Below are 25,544 nucleotides of genomic sequence, written 5' to 3'. Positions count from 1 at the left end.
TCTTCGGGAGGAATGGCACGCCGGAGCTGAGTGTCCCTTCTCCGGATGTTTCCTTCAACCATACCCAGCAAGTCAAGGAAGCTTTCCTGGGACATCCGTGTATAGTCAGCAAATTTCTCTGGGTTTTCCTGTAGCTCGCTGTACAGCGTGTGATATGCTCCGCGGCTTGCCCGGAGTTCGATGATTGGATGCCTCCAAAACCGACGCCGCTGCCGTCTCTCCTCTCCCTTTCTTGCTGGCAACAAAAGGCATACGCCTGAGACAGCGCAATGTCAAGATCCAGCTTGAAGCGGAAATTATCCAGACGCAGGTCCATCTTGACACCGGAAAACAGCAGCAAAATCTGATGAATTCAGCAGTACAGGGTCTATAAAACATTCCAATGACACACGCCCACTGGTGACCCATTGGTGGTCAAGGATTTTTCTATTGTGAAATGTCACACCTAAAAACGCATGCGCATAAAAAACGCAACCGCATGCAAAAACGCATGTAAAACGCAAGTAACACTGCGTTATTTTGACGCATCAGCGTGCGCATGAAGAAAAAAAAATGCACATTTGTTTTGCGTTTTTCTTTGCGTTTTTTATGCGCACGATGCGCTGCGCAAAAAAACGCTAATGTGAAACTAGCCTTAGCATCACCTATGGGCGCATGACGCTGCATGCGACCTGCGTACCCTATCTATAGCATTGGGCACGCAGGCCGTGCGCAGGTTTGCGTTTGCCGGCGCATGCGTCCTTTTGACGGTGTGCCGAGCGCACCAAAATGCAACACGGTGCGTTTGGCACAGATCGGCGCACTGTCAAAAGGATGTATGCGCCGGCAAACACATACCTGCGCACTGCCTGCGTACCCAATGCTAAAGATAGCGTACGCAGGTTGCATGCGTCATGCGCCCATAGGCGGAGCTAACAGGAGGCGTGGCAGGGGCGGAGCTTAGCGGCAGCCGTGAGCAGACCGACACAGGTCAGTGAAACGCTAGTGTGAAACTAGCCTTAGAGGGGCTAGTGCGAAGATACTTTAGCCCGGAGTGACGATTGTGAATATTTGTTGTTAATCATTGCTCTCCGGCAACCTGCCAAGTGATCACAAGAAAAGCTTATTTGTCACTGATTGCATGTTGTTATGTGGGCAGAAAATTCATTGTTGATCGGCAGCATATTCCCCCATGTGCTTCCGACAATGACAGTGAGTGGGAGCAATCTTTGTTACATGAGAATGAAAGGTAACGAGTCACAATCAGCTCCTTATATCAGTGATCGGTGTGTTGTGGGACGCTACCTGCCGTGTAACAGGGCCCCTAAGCCTCCCATATAGATGACTGGTGACTGATGAGAACAGGCAGTCTGGCATGCGGACCCTTCTCTCTCCTAATGTCAGTTGTTGGGGGCCACACATAGACTTATGTCGGACAAACCTTCCAAGTCTACTGTGTGAGGAAATGGCTGTCTCCCTGTCCGATCCATTTCAGTGACAAGATTGTATAGGGCCACAACCAGGGGAAGAGTGACGCCCAATTGTCCATTCCTAGGTGGAATTAGCGGCCAAAGTAGCGAGGCGGCTGCACAGCACTCAGGTCCTAGGGAAGGGCAGCATTAGTGATGGCGGAGAAGTGCTGGGATCCATCCGCTGTGTGCGGGCGCATCCTCCGCGCAGTCCTCTCCCCAGACCCCATCTCCTGCAATCACACTGGTGTAAGCAGCGCCCTATGCCAGGCATCACCCTTATGGCCGAGATGACCGCTATGGCTGGCATCACCCCTATGTCCCGCGTCCCACCTATACCTGGCATCACCCCTATGGCCAGCGTCCCCCCTATGCCTGGCATCACCCCTATGGCCAGCATCCCCCTATGCCCGGGATCACCCCTATGGCCAGCATCCCCCCTATGCCCGGGATCATCCCTATGGCCAACATCCCCCTATGCCCGGGATCATCCCTATGGTCAGCGTCCCCCCTATGCCCGGGATCACTCCTATGGCCAGCGTCCCCCATATGCCCGGGATCATCCCTATGGCCAGCATCCCCCCTATGCCCGGGATCATCCCTATGGCCAGCATCCCCCCTATGCCCGGGATCATCCCTATGTCCGGCATCACCCCTATGCCCAGGATCATCCCTATAGCCAGCATCCCCCCTATGGCCGGGATCACCCCTATGGCCAGCATCCCCCCTATGCCCGGGATCATCCCTATGGCCAACGTCCCCCCTATGCCCGGGATCATCCCTATGGCCAGCGTCCCCCCTATGCCCGGGATCACTCCTATGGCCAGCATCCCCCCTATGCCCGGGATCACCCCTATGGCCAGCATCCCCCCTATGCCCGGGATCACCCCTATGGCCGGGATCATCCCTATGGCTAGCATCCCACCTATGCCCGGGATCATCCCTATAGCCAGCATCCCCCCTATGCCCGGGATCATCCCTATGGCCAGCACCACCCCTATAGCCTGCGTCCCACCTATGCCTGGCATCACCTCTATGGCCAGCACCACCAATATAGCCTGCGTCCTACCTATGCCTGGCATCACCAATATGGCCGATGTCCCACCTATGCCCGGCATCACCCCGATAGCCTGCCTCCCCCCTATGCCCGGCATCACCCCTATGGCCAGCACCACCCCTATAGCCTGCGTCCCACCTATGCCCGGCATCACCCCTATGGCCAGCGTCCCACCTATGCCCGGCATCACCAATATGGCCGGCGTCCCACCTATGCCCGGCATCACCCCTATGGCCAGCGTCCCACCTATGCCCGGCATCACCCCTATGGCCAGCATCCCACCTATGCCCGGCATCACCAATATGGCCGGGGTCCCACCTATGCCCGGCATCACCCCTATTGCCAGCGTCCCACCTATGCCCGGCATCACCAATATGGCTGGCGTCCCACCTATGCCCGGCATCACCCCTATGGCCGGCGTCCCACCTATGCCCAGCACCACCCCTATAGCCTGCGTCCCACCTATGCCCGGCATCACCCCTATGGCCAGCGTCCCACCTATGCCCGGCATCACCCCTATGGCCTGCGTCCCACCTATGCCCGGCATCACCCCTATGGCCGGCGTCCCACCTATGCCCGGCATCACCCCTATGGCCGGCGTCCCACCTATGCCCGGCATCACCCCTATGGCCGGCGTCCCACCTATGCCAGGCATCACCCCTATGGCCGGCGTCCCACCTATGCCAGGCATCACCCCTATTGCCAGCGTCCCCCCTATGCCCGGCATCACCCCTATGGCCAGCACCACCCCTACAGCCTGTGTCCCACCTTATGCCTGGCATCACCCCTATGGCCGGCGTCCCACCTATGCCCGGCATCACCCCTATGGCCTGCGTCCCACCTATGCCCGGCATCACCCCTATGGCCGGCGTCCCACCTATGCCCGGCATCACCCCTATGGCCGGCGTCCCCCCTATGCCCGGCATCACCCCTATGGCCAGCGTCCCCCCTATGCCCGGCATCACCCCTATGGCCAGCGTCCCCCCTATGCCAGGCATCACCCCTATGGCCGGCATCACCCCTATGGCCAGCGTCCCCCCTATGCCAGGCATCACCCCTATGGCCAGCACCACCCCTACAGCCTGTGTCCCACCTTATGCCTGGCATCACCCCTATGGCCGGCGTCCCACCTATGCCCGGCATCACCCCTATGGCCTGCGTCCCGCCTATGCCCGGCATCACCCCTATGGCCTGCGTCCCACCTATGCCCGGCATCACCCCTATGGCCGGCGTTCCCCCTATGCCCGGCATCACCCCTATGGCCAGCGTCCCCCCTATGCCCGGCATCACCCCTATGGCCAGCGTCCCCCCTATGCCAGGCATCACCCCTATGGCCGGCATCACCCCTATGGCCTGCGTCCCACCTATGGCCGGTATCACCCCTATGGCCGCCTCCGTGCAATGGGAATGGGTTCCTACATGCAGCGAGCTCGCCCCTATGTAGTTAACTAGCTGCGTCCGCCTCCCTCCTCCCGCCACACGCGAGCCTTCTCTCCCACTGCCGCCTCCCTCCTCCCGCCACACGCGAGTCTTCTCTCCCACTGCCGCCTCCCTCCTCCCGCCACACGCGAGTCTTCTCTCCCACTGCCGCCTCCCCAGCCTGCAGCCTGTCACAGTCACGTGTCCTGAATGGGCGGGGTCTCTTCTCCGGGCTTCATTCATAAATCCTGAGGCCGGTGACGGAGCTGCAGCTTGGAGCCGGACCCGGAGGTGAGGATCGGGCATCGGTGCCAGGTACGGGGGAGGCAGAAGACCCGGAAGGTTAGAGGTAGGCACAGCGCTGAGGTTGCAGCCATTTGCATGCCTCTTGCCCCAGCCTCCTCCGGGCACTCCCTGGGCATCTCTTGGGTCCAGCGTAGTATCGGAGTCACTCCATATGGGGCCATGCATCCTGTGGGCAGCACATGAGCTGGGTGCCACCCGCTGCTTGGTGATGGGCACTGCCTAGGTGCCATCCAGAGCTGCAGCTGAGGGGCCTGATGGCACAGGCTGGGCATAGGATTGGCACTGTGCCTGCCTTTACTACTAGCCCCCAGTGCCCGCTCCCTGTACTGTATTTTCCAACCCTGCCTCCTCTTTCTCTCTGCAGGTGTCAGACCATGAGCAATGAGTCACCTGCATGGGACAATATAACGGACAGTTCCACGGTGAGGACCTCCGCCCCCGCTAGTTGCCCCCGCCGTACTGCTACGCTACCATTCATTTAGCCTCACGGAATGGAACCTGTTCCTGAATCCATGGCTTTGATCGCTGGCACAGACCTTTGTGATTTCATGCTGCTAGTAGCCTGCAGTGTATTCTTTTGGGGTATGAAGATGACATTATGTAACCTGTAGTCCCACATCTACATGGCCAGTCACTAGTGGAGTGGGTTTATAGTTAGTGGGTGATACTGAGGTGTGATAGGCATCCAATACATAAATATGAGTAATTTCTCCAGTTCTTCTTTATGGACCGGTCACCTACAACCACTGTGGGCTGCCACCTTGGATAGAAAGACCGTTCATTCACCAGCACCAAGTGTCATTTCAGCATTCAGCTATGCCCTAATAGTCATGGGATGCCATAACTTACCTTTATACTGAAGCAGATCTGTCACCAGATATCATAAAACAAACTCCAGAAATTATTAAATCAGTCTCTTAGACCTGTTGAAATGACTTTCAAAATCCATTTCAGAATGGCTGTAAAAGTTTAAACCTAGTCTCTGCGTACATATCCAGATTGCATCTCCTCAAGGGCCTCCAGCTGCTGCTGAGATCTCACTCTGCTCAGTACAAGCTGCAACTGTCAGGCTCCGCAAGCAGGGATTGAGTACATAAGAACTCATGAGCTTTCTAACTCTTTACCTGGACTCCTAAATTTGAAGAGCAGAATTATACACTTGTTGTGACATGCATTTTCATAGTAAGTACACCTGCATCATCAGGACTAGGAAATCTAATAATAATGTGTTTAGTTTGTATTATGAAATTTAGTGACAGTTCATTATTAATGCAGTTCCCACTGATGATTGCATGTCCTCACACATTACTGTGGGCCACTGAATGTGTCTCTACTATATCGCCAGCAAGGTAATGGATCTGTATGGGACATAGCTAGATGTATTCCTACCAGTGCCTGATGCAGTGGTGCTTTTTGTCCTGTCTCCTCTTGGAAAGTTGCACCAGTGTTGGGGACAATTCTATAGTAGGTCACTGAATGGGTCTCTATATCGCCAGCAAGGTAATGGAGGAATAATGGATCTGTATGGGACATAGCTGGATGTATTCCTACCAGTGCCTGATGCAGTGGCGCTTTTTGTCCTGTCTCCTCTTGGAAAGTTGCACCAGTGTTGGGGACTAGAGTTGAGCGACTTTAGTCGGATCGGGTTTTATGAAACAAAATTTGTTTCAGATGAAACTGGTCCGACTAGGGCAAAAAAAGTCGGAGTTTCGTCCGAAACCCGACCCCAATGCAAGTCAATGGGAAATAAAAGTAGGCATTGAGTGGATGAATGTCATCCGCTCAATGCCGACTTTTATTTCCCAATGACTTGCATTGGGATCGGGTTTCGGACGAATCTCCGACTTTTTTTGCCCTAGTCGGACCAGTTTCATCTGAAACAAATTTTGTTTCATAAAACCCGATCCGACTAAAGTCGCTCAACTCTATTGGGGACTATTCTATAGTAGGTTACTGAATGTGTCTATTACATCGCCAGCAAGGTAATGGAGGAATAATGGATCTGTATGGGACATGGCTGGATTTATTCCTACCAGTGCCTGATGCAGTGGCACTGGCTGTCCTGTCTCCTCTTGGAAAGTTGCACCAGTGTTGGGAACTATTCTATAGTAGACACGGTTTCTTCTTGTAACTATTGTAAAAGTGATCATATGTGATCACAGATACTCCCCGCACATGCTGTATGGGCAAGGAAACGAGGTGCCAGGGTTTTACTAATAGAACAAAGACCTTATGATGACAGTCAAAACCAGGAGTGGAACAATCAGAAGAAAGTATAATAGAAACCCATCACCACTTCTGTATTATCACCCACTCCTGGTTGTGGCTCACAAATACAGAGGTAAAATACTGACCGTGTGAACGTGGCCTTACCCGTAACCAGCGACAGGAATCCTTGACACAAGCACCATATGTGCCTATATCCAATTTCTTCATTTTCACAGGGATTTCAAGCAGACACATAGCAGGGAAACATGGAACCTGTTCACTTGTTTTTCCCCAAAGACTGATTATCTTCATGGTCCAAAAAGTTCAGCATCAGGGAAGTAACAAGAAATACTACTAGTGCTAGAGAGGTAGGAAATAGTAAAGATCTAGGTAGGCACTTCTACACGGCCAGGTCCCAAAAATAACCATACTAGACCTGGATCTGCAGGCTGGGTTTCAGAACTGTCTTAGATTATGTGAGCATTTCACTTCTATTTAACAAGAACACGTTTTGAGAATTGAATGTTACCTTTTTGGAAAGGTCCGACATTTTGTAAGAAAATATATATTTTAGGTAGACACAGTAAACGTTCTGGTAAGGCCTGTTTCACACTTCAGTTGTTTGACGTCAGTCAAAATCCGCCGTTTTGCAACAAAAACGGATCCGCCTTTTTTTTGGCGGATCCGTTTTTTTTCCCATTGACTTGCGTTAACGGTGGATTTTGACGGATGGTCATCCGTTGGATCCGTTTTTTGACGGAACGTTTTTTGTCTGCGTCAAAATAGCGGATAGTAACGGATCCGCCATTCGTTATAATGGTCGCCTATGGGTGGCGGATCCGTTGCCAACCGGTTTTTGACGGAATCCGGCAACGGATCTGCTTTTGGACACTGAGCATGCCCGGAAGAATTTCCATGCCAGAAATTTAACCCCAAATTCCGTTCTGGCGGCTGAAAAATTCTCTCTCTCAGACTCGTTTTCCTTTACATTTCGGTCACTACCTGCTAAAGCGGATCCGTCCAAAAACGGATCCGGTGGCATCCGTTTGTGTCTCAACGCTGACGGATCCATTTTTTTTCACAACCTGGTGGATTTGGACTGACGTCAAATAACTGAAATGTGAAACAGGCCTAAAGAATCACCTGGTCTATTGGGGATGACATAAACCTTGTCAGGATTCAGCAAAATAAACAGAGCCTTGCTGGCATAATGGTAAAACAAACAAAAACAGAGTCCATTCCCGGCAGGGGTCACCTGCAGTTATCCCACACAGTCCTTTAGCTCCTCCGGGAGCTACGTGGGAGTTCCTGCTCTCCCAATACACAACACCCACTGACTCTCATGGCCAGGTATTTAACACCCATGTGATCATCACATGACCTTGACCGCACAAAGGTCCTGACAGGTCTCTGCGTGTGGAGATACGGTGGACCTCCGTCCAGCCACTCTATGAAGGTCCACTAAACCAGCCCATAACATAGGTTCCTATTAACCAGGGCTGTGGAGTCGGTAAGCCAAACCTGCGACTCAGACTCCAACACATATTGCTTATATTTAACTGAAAAATTTATTGTAGCACAATGTGAACATCAGACATTTAATCATTTTTATGATACAGTAATCAAGACATTTAGATAGAACATAATATATATTTATTGGAATACAACTTTAGAACACAAAAAACTGTAATAAATTGTAAATATGTAATACACTATGTAATATCGAATATATATATATAACACTATGTAATAAACTATGTAAGTGGCAAAAAACAGTGTTCAACAAAAACATACTAAATAACATTTGTGCAGTCTTTGAATTTGTTCTAAGAAATAGAATTGCCTCCATCAGATCCTCCTTCATAGATGACCTCAAATCTGACCTGATAATTTTAAGGCCAGAGAACAACCTCTCTACACTAACTTGGGTTGGAGGCAAAGCCGTAACCACATGGGCAACATCTCTAACACTTTCCAAGTATAAAGGAATTGCCTCATGCACAGTCAGTTTTGATGAACGGTTGAATTTTTCTTTGAGAGCAAGTGAAACATTTTGCTGAAATATGGTCAATCTGCTTGCTATAGGAGACGGAGTGAAATCTTTTTCCTTGCAGCAACGCTTTGCCTGCTCCATATCATCCAAGTACTTGTCAAATTCAAACTCCTCATCTGATGAGGATGAAGATATGGCAGCAGTAGCACTGTCAGGACCCAAGTCCTCTTGCACCTGGCAGTCCTCCTGTAGGCCACTCATCCTAACTGCTACCTCAGTCAGAGCTTCTTTTCCTTTAGTAAGCTGTTGATCATCAAGCAATATACGATGACTTGGGTCCACATAAACAGCTGCCAGAAAAATTTTATTTTCCAATAGCTGTGTCTCTCTCAGTTTCATTGAAGCAGAAATGCCATCTGTGATTAAATCTCCTCTTTGGGACAGGCAAAATAGCAAGTTCTTCCACTCCCTTATGAAAATGCCAGGAGTTAAATCCTCAGCTTGTAATTTTTTAGTCACGGTCAATAGGTGATTAAGCAATTCCTTCAATTCAGCCACCTGTGTCCACTAACCTTCATTTAGGGTTACCTGAGGGTTCGCCATATCTATAAGAAACGGTTTTAGCCAGGATCAAAACTTGGGGGGGCAGAACCTCATACTGTTCCGCAGAATCTCATACTGCACACCTCAGCTGCAGAAGAGCCTTATACTGCACACCCCTACACTTGAAAATAAAGCCTGCACCTTAAGATGTGGTGAATGCAGTCTATTTATTCCAACTATCAATTGATGTCGATGTGTTACTGAAGACGAGCAATGCCTGTCCTGGGCGTCCTTTTGGGCAGCTATGAGGTGTACCTGATTGGTGCTTTAAAAAAAAAAAAAAAAAAAAAGTGTGTTAGTCTGTGTGCTACCCGGCTTTCATTCTTTTTGGTACAGATAAGATATGGATAGACAGATATGGATATCGATAGAGCAGATTTCTAATCTGCTTTTGCGATTGAAAGCATCTATGAGCTCAAAAACCTTTCCGGTGATGCGGTTTTTTAAAAAGCTGATCTGCTTTTGCAGCTGAAAAACGTATCCTCAAAAAACGCAGGAAAAACGCTGTGTGTGAATGTAGCCTTAGATCAGGAATAGAACAGTCATTTATAGGACCTTTCATAACTTTCCCAAATTCCTATGAAAAAATATTCAGCACATTCTGCATTGAACTACTGTACCCAATTTATTATATATTTTAGGAGTCCACCAAAATGAGCTCCGACTCCACAGCCCTGCTATTAACCCTCTCAGCACTTAGCGTGCTGGAGGAAAAACACTGGTTGTACATAACCGACCGCAGTATGCGCAGTGACACGTATCTCCCTTCACATACTATGCCAGTGACTCTGTCACATCCATCTAATAGATGATATATAACAACAATAACCCAATAGTATATAGCATTTTCCTTCTATGACTTTAGAATCCCTATAATTTTACAATTTATGGGTAGAACTCTGCCCAAGATCCAGAGCTGCCCGTGTTACCCAGGGTTTCTGGGCCATCTATACCAGCGGTGTGGCTACTGCTAGCATGTAATGTCGCAATACGTTTTCTTTATCTGGTAACTTACTGTAGATGAGATGTCCATATTGACCAAGTAGCACTTGAGTGTAAGCAATCTTTTATCTGGCCCCGCAGGATGCGCCAGGGGCCCCTACTCAGGATGGGTACGTTTTGCTCCTGGTTCTGTTGTCCATCTTCATTGGAGGAACACTCCTCCTCCTTATTGGGGTCTTGATCCTTTGCAAGCGCTGCTGTGACTCGCGTCTGAGACTATCCAGGTAAGCAAGGTGTATTTTGACAAAGTTAATGCAGATTTTAGCTGTGAATTTTTATGATTATTACTTCCTTCATTTTCAGACCCAGTGATGATGCAGAAAAAACAAACACTTCCTATGTGGATGAGTCCCAACCCACGCACGGTAGGAAAGTTACTCAGGAAAAATGCTTTCAAAGTCATTCTACCCCTTACCAAAATGCACACTGTATATACTGTATATATGCATCATAAGGTGGTTCAGCAGAGCAGACTCGCAGTGCACAGATTAGTTATCTAGTGTTAGTTATGTTTTATAGCAGCAGTGTGATATTTTTGTTTGAGATATATATACATACAGTACAGACCAAAAGTTTGGACACACCTTCTCATTCAAAGAGTTTTCTTTATTTTCAGGACTATGAAAATTGTAGATTCACTCTGAAGGCATCAAAACTATGAATTAACACATGTGGAATTATATAATTAACAAAACAGTGTGAAACAACTGAAAATATGTCTTATATTCTAGGTTCTTCAAAGTAGCCACCTTTTGCTTTGATTTCTGCTTTGCACACTCTTGGCATTCTCTTGATGAGCTTCAAGAGGTAGTCACTGGAAATGGTCTTCCAACAGTCTTGAAGGAGTTCCCAGAGATGCTTAGCACTTGTTGGCCCTTTTGCCTTCACTCTGCGGTCCAGCTCACCCCAAACCATCTCGATTGGGTTCAGGGCTGGTGACTGTGGAGGCTAGGTCATCTGGCATAGCACCCCATCACTCTCCTTCTTGGTCAAATAGCCCTTTCACAGCATGGATGTGTGATTGGGGTCATTGTCCTGTTGATAAATGATGGTCCAACTAAACGCAAACTGGATGGAATAGCATGCCGCTGCAAGATGCTGTGGTAGCCATGCTGGTTCAGTATCCCTTCAATTTTGAATAAATCCCCAACAGTGTCACCAGCAAAGCACCCCCACACCATCACACCTCCTCCTCCATGCTTCACGGTGGGAACCAGGCACGTAGAGTCCATCCGTTCACCTTTTCTGCGTCGCACAAAGACACGGTGGTTGGAACCAAAGATCTCAAATTTGGACTCATCAGACCAAAGCACAGATTTCCACTGGTCTAATGTCCACTCCTTGTGTTCTCTAGCCCAAACAAGTCTTTTCTGCTTGTTGCCTGTCCTTAGCAGTGGTTTCCTAGCAGCTATTTTACCATGAAGGCCTGCTGCACAAAGTTTCCTCTTAACAGTTGTTGTAGAGATGTGTCTGCTGCTAGAACTCTGTGTGGCATTGACCTGGTCTCTAATCTGAGCTGCTGTTAACTTGTGATTTCTGAGGCTGGTGACTCGGATTAACTTATCCTCCACAGCAGAGGTGACTCTTGGTCTTCCTTTCCTGGGGCGGTCCTCATGTGAGCCAGCTTCTTTGTAGAGCTTGATGGTTTTTGCCACTGCACTTGGAGACACTTTCAAAGATTTCCCAATTTTTCGGACTGACTAACCTTCATTTCTTAAAGTATTGATGGCCACTCGTTTTTCTTTTCTTAGAATTTATATTATGGCAAGAAAAAACCAGCTAACAGTCTATTCAGCTGTGTATCCACCAGACTTCTGCACAACACAAATGATGGTCCCAACCCCATTTATAAGGCAAGAAATCCCACTTATTAAACCTGACAGGGCACACATGTGACGTGAAAAACATTTCCGGTGACCTCTTGAAGCTCATCAAGAGAATGCCAAGAGTGTGCAAAGCAGAAATCAAAGCAAAAGGTGGCTACTTTGAATAACCTAGAATATAAGATATTTTCAGTTGTTTCACACTTTTTTGTTAATTATATAATTCCCCATGTGTTAATTCATAGTTTTGATGCCTTCAGAGTGAATCTACAATTTTCATAGTCATGAAAATAAAGAAAACTCTTTGAATGAGAAGGTGTGTCCAAACTTTTGGTCTGTACTGTACATATATACTGATTACATGAGTTTTGTATTCTATTTTAAGGAAATCTGTCAGCAGCACAATGTAGGGGCAGAGACTCTGATTCCAGGGATGTGTGAGCTGGAGCTTATCTCTAGAGGACTAATGCCCTGGTGCCAGGTAGTCCTCCTGCTCTGCATCACTCAGCCACCACCAATAAGTGAGCAGATTTCTGACAGTGCTGTGGATGGAGATATACAGACCTCAGCATCCACTGAAAGGCTAGACCTGCAGAAAACTAAAAGGGACAGCATGCAGACCAGCGAGTGACATCGTTGGAATTAGGGTCTATGCCCCTACATTATGCTGCTTTCAGATCACATAGCACAAGCCTGGTGACAGATTCCCTTAAATAATATTTATCCCATTTCTACAGATATCACTATCCGGATAGAGGATGCAGAATCTCTGTCAGCTTCAGGGACCAGGGATGCAGAGTCAGAGAGATTCCTAGGCACTGCTTCCAGTGGTAGACGGGTCTCATTTAATGAGGGAGCATTATGTGGTCAAGAAAAGAGAGAGCGAGAAAAAGGAAGAAGGTAAAAATAGACCCAAATAAGATAACTACAAACATGAGCCCATACTGCATGGAAGGTAACAGCATAAATGATTTAGAAAGGTAAAGATTTTAGAGGGAAGGTAAGTTTACACTTCAGGATCGTCTTGGACGTTCCCCTCTCCTCATCCTCTTACCCTCTTCCCCGTGTTTTTGAGTTTACTTTTTCTTTTCTCGTTATTAAGTTATATGGGCAGGGAATGATTTAACAGATAAGTTTGAGTCATCGTCTCGCTGTTATATTCTAGAAAACGTTGAACCAGTGTACAATCAGCAGTTACTCTGTGGAATATACTTACTTCTACGTTGTTCTAAATGTTATGGTGATCCTGGTTTTTCAACATTTCCTTGCGGTTTTGTTTGACTCCTTACTTGTGGCACAATTAGTGCCTTCTATTAAGATTTGCATTTCCTTTCTATAACTCAATAAAGTTAAATTTATTAAAAAAAAGAGCTAAAAATAACAGTGATGGACTGAAGAATATGTATCAAAATTAGAAGATATTTTTTGCCCCAGGTACACTCTGACGGAGGGAGATTTTCACTATTTGAAGAATGCCCGACTGACACTGCCCCCTCTTCCTTCATTACCGCCAAATGCTCTACATATTCTAACAATACATGAAAGTGAAGGCGGTGAAAGTAGTAGCAGCGGAGCGGCATCCGACACACATCCAACTTCTCCAACCAAATCCAATATTTCCATATACCAGGTTAGTTTTCAAGTATGCACCCTTGAGCCTCAAGTCAACCGAAACCAGTTTGTTGCACTTAATGTTTTTTTTTCCTCCTTTATGTATTAGCCCCCTCGAAGTCCACCTGCACCACTTACTAGACTTTCACTCAGTTTAACATCTGCTCTTCCTGGAGATGCCTACAACTCTGTTGCAGACACGAGTTTTATGGAAACTCCAATCCATGGTCCATCATCTCCTAGGCAAAGTCCTATCAACGCCAGGGTAAGTATAAACATAGAATGATAGAAAATGTGCCAAAAAGCTACCTGAAGATAAGAGGATCGATGCAACTCTAGTTTTACACTTGTTTTCCATTTCCCAGTTTGACCTTAGCAGTCATCTCCCTCAGGGTGGCTCTAGTTCAGATGTAGGCACTACACGAAGTCATGGTGCGGTCCTTCACTTCTTCAACCGTCTACGGCGCCATGCAAGCTTAGAAGGAGCAAGCCCCTATCTTAAAATCAAGAAATGGAAATTGGGCAGCGTACAGAGAGCAAGCAGCTTAGACACCAGAGGTGAGGGGGAGGAATGGCCTGGATGCACAAGATAAAAAAGAAGCAGCCTGTAACCAGAGTCACGGATGGGGGAAACCTGGATTCCTAAGGTGATGGGTGGGGTATAATTTGGATAACTAAGATTAGAATGAATACAATAAAGGGGTGCTAAGATGTCATACAACTAAAAAAAAAAGTTAATAAAATATTGTTGATCTAAATGGCAATAGCATACGTAAAAAAAAACAAACACAACATGGTAGATTATTTTTTTCTAAATAAGTTTGACAGCCCTTTTAGTGAAAGGAGCAGAAAAAGCAATACTGTGGCTGTTCAGAAGAGATGTGTTATTATTGATCGTTTATTAACTTGACTTTACAGGTTCTCCAAAGCGGCATCAGTTCCAGCGACAGAGAGCAGCAAGTGAAAGTGCGGAACGCGATGACATCATACAATACATAACCCACACACAAGATACTGACTTCACCACAAACCAAGGAGCTTTCATCCAGCAGCATGGCACTCCCCTACATTCCCTCGGCAGGTATTCTTCTATTACCCTCTCGACTAAACAACTAGAAATCTTATTGTACATGCATAGAACTCAAATCAATTATTGATCTTTTACAGATTCTTTCTTACCACAGATGTCGTTGAAAATATGTACTATGCCATTGCTGTGCAATTATTATTATTATTATTTTTTTTTTTTTTACCAGGCTAGACCATGGGGAAGATGGGTCACTGGCTGATGTAGGAAGTGCAGAACAGGGTCAGCTCCAGCCACAGTGTGACATCTGGAGCTTACGTGCATCACTGGAGCAATGTGCCTCTGAACAAAGTAGCAACAATGATCGGGATTCTGTTCGCAGTGATGCAGAAAGTGTTAGCTCCTTGAGTGGACTCCCTAGTCTTCCTTCCCAAGATTTGCCTGATGTTAAATCAGGAAAAGGACAAGAGCCCGAAACCGGATCTCGAAAGCTTTTACAGATGGACAGTGGCTATGCCTCTATTGAAGCTCCTTGCCGACCACCAGATGAGTCATGTAGCCCTCATCGGGACAAGACTGCCTCGGAAAAACGACTGTTTTTCACACATGCTGGACGGAAAGGAACAGTATTTGATAGTTTGGAAGGTCGGTTATATGAACAGGGTGCTTCAGGTGGAGAGGAAGACAAATTGTTTCCGCACCACACTCCATCTCCACGTGAGACACTTTCTAGGCGAGATTATAGCATAGATGAAAAAACTGATGCATTGTTTAATGAATTCCTTCGGCATGACCCACAATACGATGATTCCCCTCTGCGCATAAAGCATCGCTCTCGTGCTCATTTGCGCAAACAGTGGCAGAGGACAAAGCAGTACAGTGATCCAGGTATACGTTACCCTCCTGCCTTGGAAAGACACCGTGCTTCCCCCTTACGTCGAGGAGACAGCACTAGTTACCTTCCTGACACAAGATACCACAGTACCCTACCACGAATTGCAAGTACTACAGATGAGGAAGGACCAGATGGCTGTCCTTTAAGTCCAGCCTCACTCACGCCTGAAGACAAAATTCAGGCTATTGAGGAGGAACCGTATGAGCATGGACCTGCCCCTGAGGAACCTAGGCCTCCTGCAGAAAATCCTGATCAAGATTATGGTTATGGCCCTCAAACAACAGAGCTGCTGGACAAGATAGGTGCAGGACTTGAGGAACGATTGTACCCAATTGTGCAGAGGACAGCATGCAGTCCTGAGAGGCTTTGCACAGTGGCACGTATCTCACCTGATCACAGTCCTGTGTAGAAGGAACAATGTCTCTTTAGATGGGACAGTAAGATGAGGTTAAGTGACTGAGCTGAAAACCAGAACACTTCCCGTATAGCGCAGTGCCAAATGATACCAACCCAGTCACTCATTTTATCCACTGCTACATTTTGTGCCATACAAACACAAGCATGACTGTAAATACAGGCAGCACATGTAGAAAACTTCACAGACAGCATGAGCATACACACTACATTTTTCACAGGAACATGTACAGTTATCTTCCAAGCAATATGAAGTTTCTTCCTGAAAGCCCTCAGGGACCCTGCATTAGGGAAATGGGGGCATAGGATGGATCGAGTAGCACTCAATGTCATTTGCTGCAGATCTATTACTCCCTACCCAAAAAACTGAACCTACAGGCACAAGGAGTGAGATTGATGTAGGCTCTATGAAAAGTGTGCGTGGAACTTAATATTTATTTTATTTATTTTGTAAAGCTGCTTTGTTTCTGGGAGATGGTGCAATCTTGCCTTTGTATTCAAATGTAGCACACAACAGGGTGCAAGAATTTTTCATGCTCTCCCCATCACCGCTGTGCATTTCTCCCACATACTAATTGACAATAGCTGAGTGTACACCGTGTGTATCATAGAGATTGGGGCTGTATCAGTAGTTAGGAGACCACTGTAATTCCCACGATTTGCATTCCTTTGTGATTGGTCATAATGATCCTGTTATACCTTTCAAGTTTATATATGTAGCAAGCAACATCTAGGAGTGTCGTATAGGAACTACCAGCCCGCCTGCTAGCCAGTTATCTATGGTTCACACCCATGCTCAGGAACCAGAAACTAGTGGAAACCAAATAAACGTTTAATCACTAAGGAGAAATAAACAACCCATGATAGTTAACACATGGCTCCTTTTCTCCAAATGCACACACAACTGCTGGGTTTGTCTAGAGGAGTATGGTGCTCCCTTTCCTTCCCCTCTTTAGCATTGGATTGTGTATGAGGGCTCAGGTAGGGCTGATGATGGGCTCTCCACCTTCTTTACATATAATACATATGGTATGCAGCCAGATAAACAAAGTGGAGCAAGAAATAAGTTCAAGTCATAAAGTGCAGCAGATGCTGGACACTGTGCAAGTCCAAAAGGTCCAGAAGGAATAGGGGGATCGGAGAACAATGAAAGGGCATTTCCCTTTACTGCAGCAATTCGGCTGTAGCGTCTGTTGGGTACAATCTCTCAGTGATATTTAGAGTAGTCTGCAGGAACGGATCACTGTATTAATAAAAAGAAAAAAAAAAAGTCGTAAGAGTGATATATTTATAATTATCCAATTATTTGCACTGTTTTAATAAGGTAATGACATTGTGAAATAAATTAAAAAGAAAAAGCAATCTGAAAATATGCCATTTTTCTGTTGATTTAACTGCGTTACGCTTGATTGGTGATTCTTAACTTAGATTAGGTGAGCATGAAATCCACAGTACCTCTTCGCATTCATATACTGTTCTATTCTCTAAGCTAAGCCAGCCACCCCTTATCATGAAACCTCTCAAGATTGTTGGATTTGCCTTCTTTTCCACTAGCAGCTTGACAAAACCCTGAGGTCCCCATTCTGTAATCACTTGGAGTCTGCACACTGTAAAGTTGGCCATACACATTGGGTGGCCGCAGGATGAAAGATGCTTCGGCCGATCCTTTGGCTCACAGCAGTCTCTACCATACATTGGAGTGCTCACTCAGCCAAGCGCTCCTGTGTTCTCCAAGAGAAAGATGCTCACCGATATCACTGCTGGGGCTTATATCAAGTACAACAAAGCCATCTTCAGTCTGAAATTGGACATGTCAGACCGACATTTTCCCCAATGATCAGTTTTCCAGTGCCTCTATACACAGGGTGTCAACATTAGTCTTATGTGTATGGGGGCCTTAACATTCTGTTACCTATCCACATGTTAGGTGATCCATTTTAGGTTGCTGATGGTCTAACCACTGGGACTCCCCATGAGCCAGAAAATAGGACTCCGTAGTTCCTTGTTTGAATAGAGCACTGCTTTCACATGTACCACTGCTCCATTCGCTGTATATGGCCTGTCGAAGATGGGAGAATACAACTCTTTGCTATCTCCGTCAGTCTCGTAGATCGTAAAAGAAGAGGGGAACCCTCAGCGATAGAAGGCTGAATGTTGTGTATTGTGTACATACCAACCTATCACTGGAGGGAGTGCTCTCCCTGTGCATACCCCAGGCAAACTATGCCAGGTAAATAGAGTCCATCAACAAGCTGGGCATTACTGAAATGCATGCCTTGCAGCGCTGGGGTCCTGGGTTCGTATCCCACCAAGGACAACATCTGCAAGGAGTTTGTATGTTCTCCCCGTGTTTGCGTGGGTTTCCTCCGGGCACTCCGGTTTCCTCCCACACTCTAAAGACATACTATAGGGACTTTAGATTGTGAGCCCCATCGGGGACAGTGATGAAAATGTGTGCAAACTGTAAAGCGCTGCGGAATATGTTAGCGCTATATAAAAATAAAGATTATTATTATTTATGTCCGGGATCGGCATCCGCACCTTTGCAGCTACAGCCACAAAATTTGTCACAGTCCCACATCTGGACCCCGAGAGTGTCCTAGGCTATGTTTGTGAGGCAAAATTTTAACCCCGCGCGTTCCAATTCACCAAACAATTTTGCCACTATCTACATAATTGGGAAAAAGTGTATGTGTAAAATGCCCCGCCCCTCAATATGATGTCATAATGGTTGCCATGGCGACGCTGATGTCATAGGTTGCAAGCCCCACCCCTCATTATGATGTCATAATGGTTGACTATGGAATGAAGGATGTGTGATGGGCATATGGGCACTGGACTATGGGATGGAGGATATGAATGACGGGTATATGGGCACTGGACTATGGGATAGAGGATATGTATGACAGGTATATGGGCACTGGACTATGGGATGGCGGATATGTATGACGGGTATATGGGCACGGGACTATGGGATGGCGGATATGTATGACGGGTATATGGGCACGGGACTATGGGATGGAGGATATGTATGATGGGTATATGGGCACGGGACTATGGGATGGCGGATATGTATGATGGGTATATGGGCACGGGACTATGGGATGGAGGATATGTATGACGGGTATATGGGCACGGGACTATGGGATGGCGGATATGTATGATGGGTATATTGGCACGAGACTATGGGATGGAGGATATGTATGATGGGTATATGGGCACGGGACTATGGGATGGAGGATAATTATAATTTGCTATAACTAGCCACAGTTAGTTACTATGCTCAGGCAGCGCCGGGCTCTTCAGCTAGTATTATATAAAGTGTGGGTGTGTATGTATGTATGTCCGGGATTGGCATCCGAATCGTCGCAGCTACAGCCACAAAATTTGGCACAGTCACATGTTTGGACCCCGAGAGCGTCATAGGCTATGTTGTGAGGCAAAATTTTAACCCCGTGCGTTCCAATTCACCAAACAATTTTGCCCCTATCTACATAATGGGGAAAAAGTGTGTGTATCAAGCCCCGCCCCTTATTATGATGTCATAGTGGTTGCCATGGCGACGCTGATGTCATAGGTTGCAAGCCCCGCCCCTCATTATGATGTAATGGTTGACTATGGAATGGAGGATGTGTGATGGGTATATGGGCACTAGACTATAGGATGGAGGATATGTATGATGGGTATACGGGCACGGGACTATGGGATGGAGGATATGCATGATGGGTATATGGGCACGGGACTATGGGATGGAGGATAATTATAATTTGCTATAACTAACCACCGTTAGTTACTATGCCCGGGCAGCGCCGGGCTCTTCAGCTAGTATTATATAAAGCTCAATGTGGGTGTGTATGTATGTGTGTGTATGTCCGGGATAGGCATCCGCACCGTCGCAGCTACAGCCACAAAATTTGGCAGTCACACGTTTGGACCCCGAGAGCGTCATAGGCTATGTTGTGAGGCAAAATTTTAACCCCGCGCGTTCCAATTCACCAAACAATTTTGCCCCATCAACATAAAAAAAAATATAAATAGTGTGTGTATCAAGCCCCGCCCCTCATTATGATGTCATAATGGTTGCCATGGCAACGCTGATGTCATCATAGTTTGCAAGCCCCACCCTCATTATGATGTCATAATGGTTGCCATGGCGACGCCAATGTCATAATAGGTTGCAATGGCGAAGATGCTATCACAATGGTTGCCATGGTGACGATGATGTCTTAATAGGTTGCAATGGTGACGGTTATGGCATAACGGTTGCCATGGTGATGGTGATGATGTCATAATGGGTATATGGGCACGGGACTATGGGATGGAGGATGTGTGATGGGTATATGGGCACTGGACTATGGGATGGAGGATATATATGACGGGTATATGGGCACGGTACTATGGGATGGCCGATATGTATGATGGGTATATGGGCACGGACTATGGGATGGAGGATATGCATGATGGGTATATGGGCATGGGACTATGAGATGAAGGATGTGTGATGGGTATATGGGCTCTCAACTATGGGATGGCGAATATGCATGATGGGTATATGGGCATGGGACTATGGGATGTTGAATATGTATGATGGGTATATGGGCATGGGACTATGGGATGAAGGATGTGTGATGGGTATATGGGCACTTGACTATGGGATGGAGGATATGTATGATGGGTATATGGGCACGGGCCTATGGGATGGTGGATATGTATGATGGGTATATGGGCATGGGACTATGGGATGGAGGATAATTATAATTTGTTATAACTAACCACAGTTAGTTACTATGCCCGGGCAGTTGTGTGAAAAAAGGTTTTCCCTTTTCATGCTTTCCTATTATTTTGCATATTTGTCAAACTTAAATGTGAATATTAGACAAAGATAACATGAGTAAACACAAAATGTAGTTTTTAAATTGAGGTCTTTATTATTAAGGGAAAAAGAAATCCAAACCTACAGGGTCCTGTATGAAAAAGTGATTGCCCCCTAAACAGAATAACTGGTTGGGCCACCCTTAGCAGCAATAACTTCAATCAAGCTTTGCAATAACTGGCAATAAGTATTTTACAAAGCTTTGGAGGTATCTTGGCCCACTCATCTTTGCAGAATTGTTGTAATTCAGCCACACTGGAGGGTTTCCGAGCATGAACCGACTTAAAGTCATGCAACAGTATCTCAAATCAGATTAAGGTCAGGACTTTATTATGCCACTCCAAAGTCTTAATTTTGTTTTTCTTAAGCTATTAAGAGGTGGACTTGCTGGTGTGTTTTGGATCCTTGTCCTGCTGCATAACCCAAGTGTGCTTCAGCTTGTGGTCAGGAACAGATGGCCGGACATTCTCCTTCAGGATTTTTTGGTAGACATGAGAATTCATGGTTCCATTTACAACAAGTCTTCCAGGCCCTGAAGGAGTAAAACAGCCCCAGACCATCACACTACCACCACCATATTTTACTGTTTGTATGATGTTCCTTTTCTGAAATGCTGTGTTACTTCTACGCCAGATGTAATGGGAAATTTACCTTCCAAAAAGGTAAACTTTTGTCTCTAAAGTCCACAGAGTATTCTCCCAAAAGTCTTGGGGATCATCAAGAAGTTTTCTGGCGAAACAGACAAGGCTCTATGTTTTTATTGCTCAGCAGTGGTTTTTGTCTTGGAACTTTGTCATGCAGGCAATTTTTGTCCAGTCTCTTTCTTATAGTGGAGTCATGAATACTGATCTTAACTGAGGCCTGCAGTTCTTTGGATGTTGTGGGGTCTTTTGTGACCTCTTACATGAGTCATCGCTGAGCTCTTGGGGTATCTTTGGTCATCCAGCCACTCCTGGGAAAATTCACCACCCTTCCATGGTTTCGCCATTTGTTGATAATGGCTATCACTGTGGTTCGCTGAAATCCCAAAGCTTGAGAAATGGCTTTTTTTCCAGACTGATAGATTTCAATTACTTTGTTTCTCATTAGTTGCAGAATTTCTTAGGATAGCGGCATGATGTCTAGCTTTTGAGGAATTTTTGATCTACTTCAGTTTGTCAAGCGGGTCCTCTTTAAGTAATTTCTTGATTGAGAACAGGTGTGGCATTAATCAGGCCTAGATGTGGCTATGGAATTTGAACTTATATCCCAAAGATGTGATAAACCACAGTTAAAACATAAATTAAAGGTGAATGGGGCAATCACTTTTTCACACGGGGACCTGTAGGTTTGGATTCCTTTTTCCCTTAATAATAAAGACCAAAAACATTTTGTGCTTACTGGTGTTCTCTTTGTCTACTATTTACATTTGTTTGGTGATCTGAAACATTTGTGACAAACATGCAAAAGAATAGGAAAACAGGAAGGGGGCAAACACTTTCATACAACTGTGTATGTATATTTACATTACTACTGTCCATGTTTAGACTGTGAGGGAATTCTGGTTCTTAGTGACCTGCTTTTAGCACTAGCTATGGTTGTGTTATACAAATCATAAAAGTAAATAGGATGTACTGCACATTCCTGAGGCAAGCATGCCTGTTAAAAACAAATAGAACACAGGATTAAACTGCTAAGCAGACAGTCTTCATCTTCTTGTCTTACTGCCGATAGAGTAGAAAGAAGGAAGGTTTCAGCTGCAGATAGTGGTCTTACAGGTACACACAGAACAGTAGGCAGGCGAGGGACAGACATTTTTCTGTTACATATTTTTAATATGAGAGAAAATAGGTTAAAATGGTAGATCTATAAATACATATATTTGATTTGCCATCTAATCTGAGAGAAGCATAACAGAAAGACACTGATTACAGCAATGATGCTGGTTGATATAGATTTGTCAGCAGATTATCACTAGCAGAATAGTAAAAATGCTGCCATATACAGTGACATAAGAAAGTTTGGGCACCACTGGTAAAATTACAGTATTTTTTTTCCTTCCATTTTTTACATTCTAAAAATTACAGAAAGGAAAGTGAGCCTGTGCAAAATTTGGGCACGCTTGGAGATTTGTATGCTCAGACAAATTTCAGCAAGGTTTCAGACCTTAATTAGCCTGTTAGGGTTACGGCTTGTTCACCATCATCATTAGGTGATGCAAATATACCAGCTTTATAAAAAAAAAACAAAAAAAAAAAAACAGCCTCATCTAACCTTGTACCAAAAAACAGCAGCCATGGGTTATTCTAAGCAGTTGCCTAGCACTCCGAAAATAAAAATTGTGGAGGACCCCAAATCAGGGGAAGGCTATATGAAGCGTTTTCAAGTTGCCCTTTCCTCAGTTTGAGATGTAATTAAGAAATGGCAGTTAACTGGAACAGTGGAGGTCAAGATAAGGTCTCAAAGACCAAGCAAAATTTCAGTGAGAGCTGCTAGTAGGATGGCTAGAGAGGCAAATCAGAACCCCCGCTAGACTGAAAAAGACCTTCAGAAAAAGTTAGCAGACTGGAGTTGTAGTACATTATTCTAATGTTCAGAGACCCCTGCACAAATATGACTTTCATGGAAGAGTCATCAGAAGAAAACTTCTCCTTCATCCTCACCATAAAAATTAGAGTTGGGAGTATGCAAAATAACATCCAAACAAGCTTGCTGTATTTTGGAAACAAGTCATATTGACCGAGGAGGTTAAAATAGAACTCTCTGGCCACAATTATCAAAAGGTATGTGTGGAGAAAAAAGGGCAGAGAATTTCAGGAAAAGAACATCTCGCCAACCATTAAGAATGGTGGTGATCAATCATGCTTTGGGGTTGTGTTGCAGCCAATGGCACAGGGAACATTTTACAGGTAGAGAGAAGGATGGATTTAATGAAATTTCAACAAATTCTTGATGAAAACATAACACCATCTGTAAAAAAGCTGAAATTGAAAAGAGGATGGCTTCTACAAATGGATAATAATAATTAGTGATGAGCGAGCATGCTTGGATAAGGTGTTATCCGAGCACGCCTGTGTCCTAAAGCCACTATTTTAAGCGTGCTCAAAAAAAAGAAATGCTCGAGTTGCCAATGCTGCATGTCTCGCGGCTGTTCAACAGCCACAACGCATGCCAAAGATTGCCAAACAGGCAATTCCTGCATGTGTTGAAGCTATCGAACAGCCTCGAGAAATGCACGCTCGCTCATCACTAATAATGATCCCAAACACATGTCAAAATCCACAAAAGACTACCTCAAAAGTTGCAAACTAAAGATTTTACAATGGCCCTCACCGTCCCCTGATCTGAACATTATTGAATCTGGCTCAAAATAGAAGTGCATGCAAGACGACCCAGGAATCTCACAGAACTGGAAGAATATTCTAAGGAAGAATGGATGAAAATTCCTCAAAAATTGAAATACTATTGGCTGGCTACAAAAAGAGTCTACAAGCTGTGATACTTTCAAAAGGGGATGTTACTAGTTACTAACCATGCAGGGTGCCCAAGCTATTGCATCGGCCCATTTTCCCTTTTGTAATTTTTAAAATGTAAAAGATAAAAATATATATTTTTGCCTAAAATACAAAGGAAATGTGTCATCTTTAACTTTAGGCCTTTTAAGGCCCTGTCACACTTAGCAATGCACCAGCGATCCCGACCAGCGATATGACGCGGTCAGGATCGCTGGTAGATCGCTAAGTGGTCGCTAGTGAGCTGCCACACAGGCAGATCTCACTAGCGACATCGCTGGGGACGGGGGTCGCTACTTACCTGTCACACTAGGCGATCCTGCGTCCTCCCGCCCGGCTCCACGCTCGTCTCTCCACAGGAAGCCGACGACGAGAAACAGTCCTGGACGTTCTCGCGCGATCAGCGATGAGCAGCGGGGGAGCCGGTCGTAGGTAAGTATCAGATATAGCGATATCGCTAGCAATATCGCTATAACGTCACAAGTTATAGCGATATTGCTAGCGATATCGCTTAGTGTGACATGCCCTTTAGAGATCATTTCATCTTCAACTTGCTTAAGTATTCACAGTAACAGTAAGTTTGACCAGGGGTGCCTAAAACTTTTACATGCCGCTGTAGTTGCTCATAGGCATGAGCTCTGCATAACCCTAGGTCCACCACTATGCATATGAAAAAAAACGGTCAATCAGTGGCGTGGGCGGGGTTACACAGGGCTCAGCATTCAGGGAACCGTTTGATTTGCAACAAACAGTGATTGTATTAAATGTACAATAAGCAACCCACATCATGCTGCTCTCTGATGGGTAGGAAAAACCTGGTGACAGATCCCCGTTAAGTTGCCATCAAAGTAGTTTCTCCTCATCTCAAACTGTTGACATGGATCTATACAGTCACTTTATGATTGTTGGCTTTTGACCTCTGGCACCCCACTGACACCACAAGTGAATGACCGAGTGCTGGCTGAAAATAAAATGCTGTGCACTGTCAGTGGTACAAAAGTCAGAGCTCCATAGAAATAGGATAGCAGTACGCCAACACCTCATGAAATAGGTGACCCTGTTCTTGGTGGTTTCAGATAAGATACACAGAAGCATTAATTGTCTAAAGGGCCGGTCACACTAAGCGATATCTCTAGCAAAATTGCTATAACTTGTGACGTTATAGCGATATTGCTAGTGATATCGCTGTGTGTGATACTTACCTACGACCGGCTCCCCCGCTGGTTATCGCTGATCGCGCGAGAACGTCTTGGACTGTTTCTCGTTGTCAGCTTCCTGCTGGGCTTCCTGTGGAGAGACGAGCGTGGATGCGGGCGGGAAGACGTCAGGATCGCTTAGTGTGACAGGTAAGTAGCGACCCCCGTCCCCAGCGAT

At 45.9% G+C, this 25,544-nt stretch overlaps 2 protein-coding genes across 4 annotated transcripts in view; one reads left to right on the top strand and one right to left on the bottom strand.

Moving 5' to 3' along the window:
- The first annotated feature begins 4,120 nt into the window (after window positions 1–4,120).
- On the top strand, window positions 4,121–17,178 carry CBARP (CACN subunit beta associated regulatory protein). Of its 3 annotated transcripts, none has more exons than XM_073547187.1 (10): window positions 4,121–4,239; window positions 4,595–4,652; window positions 10,118–10,260; window positions 10,340–10,401; window positions 12,597–12,759; window positions 13,294–13,489; window positions 13,580–13,735; window positions 13,836–14,028; window positions 14,389–14,551; window positions 14,727–17,178. In XM_073547187.1, exons 2-10 carry the CDS (start codon window positions 4,605–4,607, stop codon window positions 15,799–15,801), a joined length of 2,199 nt encoding a protein of 732 aa, XP_073403288.1. In that variant the 5' UTR covers window positions 4,121–4,239; window positions 4,595–4,604; the 3' UTR covers window positions 15,802–17,178. The 3 variants fall into 3 exon arrangements, with proteins under 3 accessions (XP_073403288.1, XP_073403287.1, XP_073403289.1); XM_073547186.1 differs by having other exon boundaries at window positions 4,122–4,273; XM_073547188.1 differs by having other exon boundaries at window positions 4,140–4,215.
- The window catches only part of STK11 (serine/threonine kinase 11), a 152,547-nt gene continuing 143,620 nt past the window's right edge, over window positions 16,618–25,544 (bottom strand). Inside the window, exon 10 of the mRNA XM_073547189.1 lies at window positions 16,618–17,049. The gene's annotated coding sequence lies outside the window, so the exon portion shown is untranslated. The remainder of the gene's footprint in view (window positions 17,050–25,544) is intronic.

Source organism: Dendrobates tinctorius, unplaced genomic scaffold, assembly GCF_039654945.1.
Source record: "Dendrobates tinctorius isolate UK_male_01 unplaced genomic scaffold, ASM3965494v1 ptg000011l, whole genome shotgun sequence".
In the NCBI taxonomy this organism is placed as follows: domain Eukaryota; kingdom Metazoa; phylum Chordata; class Amphibia; order Anura; family Dendrobatidae; genus Dendrobates; species Dendrobates tinctorius.
The sequence above is the reverse complement of the archived record's forward strand: the minus strand, read 5'-3'. Positions and strand labels throughout refer to the sequence as shown.

Coding starts and splice junctions, on each gene's coding strand:
- CBARP (XM_073547187.1), top strand. CDS start 4,605: ATGAGCAATGAGTCACCTGCATGGGACAATATAACGGACAGTTCCACG. Junction 4,653..10,117: donor ATATAACGGACAGTTCCACG/GTGAGGACCTCC, acceptor CTGGCCCCGCAG/GATGCGCCAGGGGCCCCTAC. Junction 13,490..13,579: donor CCAATATTTCCATATACCAG/GTTAGTTTTCAA, acceptor TTTATGTATTAG/CCCCCTCGAAGTCCACCTGC.